Raw genomic sequence first — 6,000 nt, forward strand, 5'->3', positions numbered from 1 at the left:
TGGTTGATGCTGGTCAGCATGGTAATCACAGATTCCCTCCTGCAAGACAGGTACGCTGGGGCTGGGGAGGACGTCACCAGAACACATCAGAACCACTGCACAAGATGTGCCAGTTGATGCCTCTTGCTTCCCGCAGAAGGCTGTGAGAAGCTCAATCTGCCTGAAAAGAGGAGTTCTTCTCACATCCATCTTAACCCTCCAGCTCTCTACTCGCTGCCACACTTGGTACTTTAACCTTAGCATAAGAACCGCACCAGTAGCCAACAGGACTCTCTGCTACAGCCACGAAGTCCCAGTGACACCTGGACAGGCACTGGCTCTAGCCAGCTGACACGGTCCTCACAAGGCAGTGGTGCTGCCTAGCGCAGGGGGCACCTGGGGACAACCTGATGTACCCGGTGGTGCCCGCAATACCAACACCAGGGCAACAAGGCAAACAGACACTGCACTGGAAGGACTCATGGCTTTCCTCCTCCACGGCCCCGGTGCCAACCCAACGGTGGGGGGGAGCTGGCACAGCCTCCCACTGAGGCCAAACCCGGGGCTGCAACAGACGCCCACGTGCGCCTGCCCCAGCCCGGCCCGGGTGCCCCGAGGCGGGGGAGGAGACGGGCCGCAGGGCTCCAGCAGGCGAGGGCTTGGCCCTATCTCAGCGACGCCCCCGGGGCCTGGCCCGACCTGATCATGTCGGTATGAAGGGGGAAGGAGGGAGGGAGGCCCACTCCCGACCGGGAGCGCGGGGCCTCGTGGCACCAGCCCAAGCCAAGCTGCCCGCGCCCCGGCGCGGACCCCTGCCCCGCGCACCTGTGTGCCAGCCACAACGGGCAGGCCGCGCACGTAGCCGTTGCGCAGCGCCCCGTGCGCCGCGACGCTGCAGCCGTTAGCGCGCGCCTCGCCGCCAGCCCGCTCCATCCTCGCGCCGCCGCCGCCGCTGCAGCTGCCGCCCCGCACCGGAAGCCCTACCCGAGCGCGCCGCCAATCGCGAGCGGCAACGTCACCACGGGCGTGACCGCTGCCCCCGAAACCCTGAAAGTGTCGGCGGCGCCCAGAGCGAGGCGGTGGCGCCTCAGGCCCGCCGCCCAATGAGATTACGGTGTCCCAGGCCGAGGGAGGGCGAGTCATCGATGAGGCACGCCCAATCCCGAGGCAGAAAGCCGGCGGGAGGGGCCCAATCATCTGGTTGGGAACCGACTGGGTGGAGATGATGGCCTACCCAGTCGCAAGGCGAAGGCGTAGGGGTGGGCGGGATGCGAAAGACGCTTTGGCCAGTGACAACAGAAAGGACGAGGAAGGATCCGGAGCCCAAAATAAATGCTAGCCAATGACAAGGCCGAGAGGCAGCGGTGGGCGGGTTCGGCAGCCGGGCGTGAGCCGGGTGCGCTCTGAACCGCTGTGGGCGCGGGACTGCTCGAGGCTTGTAGCGCCCCCTGTCGGGCGGGCCGACAGAGAAGCGGGGCGGGAGTGGGGAAGGGGGGCGCGGGGGCCGGCTCATCCTGGCCACCGCCTGCTCCTGGGGCCTGGCAAACCCGCATGAGCCATGGGGCCCCATGACTGAAGGGGAGTTCCGCGGGCCGGGGCAAGGTGGATTCTCCATGGCTCACCACGCTGAAGTTGGTTCCTTGTTTCCGGTTTTGGTTCGTTTTGCAAAGTTAAATCTTTACACAATGAAAAGTTGTTAGTAATTAATTGCACCTGCTACAGTTAGGATTTCATCAAAAATGTGTATTTACTAATAACTTTATACAATTGTAGCCCAGGCGGTACTCCATAAGGTACCCCTCTCCAATTGAAAGGATCAAAGCAGGTGCACAAGTGCTGTGGGAGGTGTAGGGACTCTCCTTTCCCTATAGAGCAGAGCCAGACCACCACTGGGGACTTAACCATATACCTTTTAATGAGAGAACAATACTGGGAACATAACAGGCATAATCAGCGGGTAGAGTGGACACTACAATGCCCCAAGGGGGCAGTATTCAACAAAGGTTAGACACTTACAATCATTGATAAAAAGTCAGGTTTAACAAAATATAAAACAAACAGAGCAAACAATACTGGTTGGGGAAATATAAAAAGGCACAAAATACAAAATGTCAAAGGACCAAGAAATATAGGGCCTAGGTACCTGGAAAGGGAGAAAATGGAAAACACAATGGCCCCTTTCCATTGCAAGAGGAATTTTTCCTTGGTAGGTCATTCACCCCAAGTCACCAAAACTGAGAGTTGAACTTGGATCTCCTATGTGGTAGGCACAAACACTTGCCACACAGCTACCAGTACTAGGACTATTTCAAGCTGCTAGGGGCCTTGACCTTCCTGGAGCCCTGGCCTCACATTGAGCAGCCTGATCTCTGATTGGAGGAGCTGGAAGCTGAGCTGAGAACCCCTCAGGTCGCTGCTCAGATTCTTGCTGAAGCGGGAAGCCTCTCCTGCTGGCCACAGCCTCTTGTAGGGGATCCTGGAGCCCAACAGGAAGCTTCTCCTGCCAGTCACACGCCATGCTGCTAAGGGTCCAACTACTGCCTGCTTCTACCCCTCTGGCTCAGCTTTTTGAAGCTCCTTCCTCATGGTCCCTCACTCGTCTCTTGCCTGAGTCAGCTGTGCTGCCCCTTTTATCCCCCTCCAGGTGACCCAAGGGGCCAATCAGGGGACATGAGGGGTGAGTCTCTGGGGCCTGATTGGTGAGGAAAGGGAATCCCAAATCTTCCAATCATCTTTTACCCCTTCAAAACCCCTGGGCCAAATCATTACCAGATTGGTGAGGAAAGGGAATCCCAAATCCTCCAATCATCTTTTGCCTTTTCAAAACCCCTGGGCTAGGTCACTGCCAGCCAGCTCGACACACAATAATATCATGTTTCAAATCCATAGCCCTGGAAAAAAAACCTGGGATTAGGCTGGGATTATGAGGCAAAATCCTTTTCAATTCACCCCAAACCACACACCTCTGCAATCAGGGGCTCTCCTAAAGGAGCCTGGGCCCCGTCCTGCCCAACCCAAAGCTTGGTTTCTGTGTGGCAGGCTGGCAACTCACAAAGATTCATAGACATTAGGGCTGGAAGGGACCTCGCAAGATCATCAGGTCCAGCCCCCTGCCCAAGGGCCAGAAAGTCAGCTGGGGTCAAAGGATCCCAGCAAAATAGACATCCAAGTGCTTCTTGAAAGTGTCCAGAGTAGGTGCTTGCACCACCTCTGGGGGAAGTCTGTTCCAGGCCCAGGGGGCTTGGACAGTAAACAAGTTTTCCTTATGTCCAGTCTAAAACGGTCTTCCAGCAGTTTGTGACCATTAGACCTTGTCTTCCCGTGAGGTGCCCTGGTGAACAGACGTTCTCCCAGTTCCTGATGCACACCCCTTATATACTTATAGGCTGCCACCAAGTCATCCCTGAGCCTGCGCTTCTTCAGGCAGAAAAGTCCCACGTCCCTCAGGCTCTCCTCATAAGGCCTGCTCTCTTGTCCTCTAACCATGTGTGTGGCTCTCCTCTGGACCCTTTTCAAGCTTCTCATGGCCTCTCAGGCCTGAATTAAGAGCTGGGTTTGGGTTGGGAAAACCAGTGGAAATACTTTTCCAGTTACCCCAGGTGACATGTATCTGCCATCCCCACTGGCTGTGCTCCTTCCCTCGCTGCCGTTGGTGGGGTGAGCCATCTCCTCTCTCACATTCCTCAGGCAGGAAGTCAAACACAGAGAAGCTGCAATGAAAGCAGGGAATGTCTGTGTTCAGCATCTGTGTTGAGAAGGACCAGGATAGCTGCTCAGAAAATGTGCGGGCAAGAGGTGTGGTGGGGGAGGGAACACAGCAGAGTTCTGAGCCCCCTTCCAGATGAAGAGAATGTGAGAGATGGGACAGCAGCTGAAAGGAGGCATCTTTTATAGAAACCAAAGGGTTAATGAAGAAATTAATGTCAAATTGAAGAGAAGAGTGGGTCAGTCACTGAAATGTCTATGTAAGAGAGAAATAGTGCACCGTGTATGGGAGAAAATAGCCCTGGGGTTTGGCTAGGGACTCACAATAGTAAAGCTCTGCAGGCCAACCACACTGCTAGATAGGGTGGAACCAGACATTGCTTTCGTGCCCTTGTAAGACAGCCCGGGGCTCCTTGTTCCTTTAAGATAAAAGCAGTCCAGTCAGGCAGCTGTGGCAGCAAGTGCAGGTTGCTGCGCCAACAGACCAGGGAGGCAATTACTAGGCACCTGCAGGCAGCCTGCTGACCAGAAGTAGGCTGGGCCCTGGGAGCATATAAGCCTGGGGCTTGGGCTGGCAACATAGTCTAACCTTGGCTGCAGGGTTAGGAGCTGCCCAGGGGTGAGAGGCTGCCTGTGGGAACACAGAGGCTCAGGGAGTGCACAGGGAGCACAGGCCGGGAGGTATGCCAATGCAAGGGGTGAAGGAAGGTTTGCCCTCTTAAAGGGGCAGAGGGCTGCTTTCACTACTTTTGTTTGTTATAGCTAGAGGTCTACTGAATTCATGGCAGAAGTGGGGTGCACTGTGGCTCCTTTAATCTTGCAGGTTCCCCCATACCTTTCCCCCCTACTGATTGGTGGAGGGGCCCCACTTGTGGCTCACTTCTGATCAGCAGGGACCCTGATTTTCCGCAATAAAAAAATCACAAATTCTCTGATAAAAATCACAAAATCCATGGTTAAAATGAAATGCCCCCCACAGCCCTGTTGGTGTCCCTCACTGCCCTCGGCCCACAGCCCTCCAGTCCTGCTTGTGCCCCTTGTCCCCCACCTGCAGCCCCTGCCCCCCAGCTCTGCCCCCAAAGGAAGGCAGCAGCTGCTACAGCAGGAGCACAAGCCAGTTCCCCCCCTGCTGCCTTCCTGCTGCAGGCCTGGGCGGGGTAAACTCCCCCTGGCAGTGTGCACTCCTGGGGGGCTGGGGGGACCTGTGCACTCCTGGGGAGCTGGGGGGCTGGGGGGACCTCTGGGCGGGGGAAGGGTCGGTGCAGGCTTCAGGCTCATGCTTCCCACTCTGCTGCCCTCCCCCAGGCCCTCCAGAGCTCAGTGTGTGCAACCCGGTGCAACAGCACACGGGGGGGGGATGTGCATGAAAGCTGCCTGCTGCTGCAAGCTCCATTTTGCCCTGGTCATACTTCCTCTGCAGACGGGGGCAGCAGTGAGGGACACAATCCTGTGCTGTCCCCATGCACACAGAGAAAGTGTGGCCAGGGCAGTGTGGAGCTTGCAGTGGCAAGCAGCTTTCGTGCATGGCCCTGCTGTGCCCTGCTGCGCTAGTCGCACATGCTGTGCTCTGGAGGGCCTGCAGGAGGGCAGCAGAGTGGGGAGTGCAGCATTTGCAACCCAGGGTTTGCAGCTGGCCATGCACTCCAGATGAGGGATGAGGGAGAGGGGGAGGGGGCTTGCAGTCTTCCTGCTCCTGGCTGGAGTGCCTGGCCAGCTGCAAACTGCCTCCTCTGGCCAGAGAGTGCCCAAGCTGGCTGGGGGCTGAGGAGCAGGGGAGGCTGCAAACCCCACCCCTCCTCCTGGCCAGAGTGCCTGGCCGGCTGCAAACCTCCTCATTCCCTCAGCCAGCTTGGGTACTCTCCAGCCAGGCACTCTGGCTGGGGGGGGGGGGGGTTGCAGCTGGCCAGGAGTGGAAGAGGTTTGCAGCCAGCCAAGCACTCCAGCCGGGAGTGGGGAAGCTGAAAAATCCCTTTCCTGCTCCCTCATCCCCTAGCCAGCTTCCCCAACCCCAGCTGTGCCCTGCAACCCCCAATCCCCCCTTACCTCCAGCAAGAAGAGTGAGCCTAAAGCAGCCTCCAGTAAGTGTGAGTATTGGGCCCTGCCTTTCCCCCTCACCATTCCCCTCAGGGCAGGGTTGAGGGTTTCCCTGCCCCTTTTGCAAACAGATCTTGGAGGCTGGAACTCAGCCAGCCTGCAGAGCTCTTTGCAAAAGGGGGAAATCCACGGGTTTCTCTTCTAAAAGGGAAAATCCATGTTTTCTCTGATAAAAATGGGAAATCCGTGGTTTTCTCTGTTTTTCCATGGGAAACGGAAAAC

General features: G+C 57.2%; 1 protein-coding gene across 2 annotated transcripts in view; it reads right to left on the minus strand.

The window, feature by feature from the left end:
* The window catches only part of SPTLC2 (serine palmitoyltransferase long chain base subunit 2), a 152,574-nt gene extending 151,437 nt beyond the window's left edge, over nucleotides 1-1,137 (minus strand). The window contains exon 1 of one of the 2 annotated variants that reach the window (XM_019478896.2): nucleotides 964-1,137. In XM_019478896.2, the coding sequence (XP_019334441.1) occupies nucleotides 964-1,122 (159 nt within the window). In that variant the 5' untranslated portion in view covers nucleotides 1,123-1,137. The other variant, XM_014608284.3, reaches the window with a different exon arrangement.
* Between the last annotated feature and the right edge of the window lie 4,863 nt (nucleotides 1,138-6,000).

This window comes from Alligator mississippiensis, chromosome 2 (assembly GCF_030867095.1).
Source record: "Alligator mississippiensis isolate rAllMis1 chromosome 2, rAllMis1, whole genome shotgun sequence".
Classification (NCBI taxonomy): domain Eukaryota; kingdom Metazoa; phylum Chordata; order Crocodylia; family Alligatoridae; genus Alligator; species Alligator mississippiensis.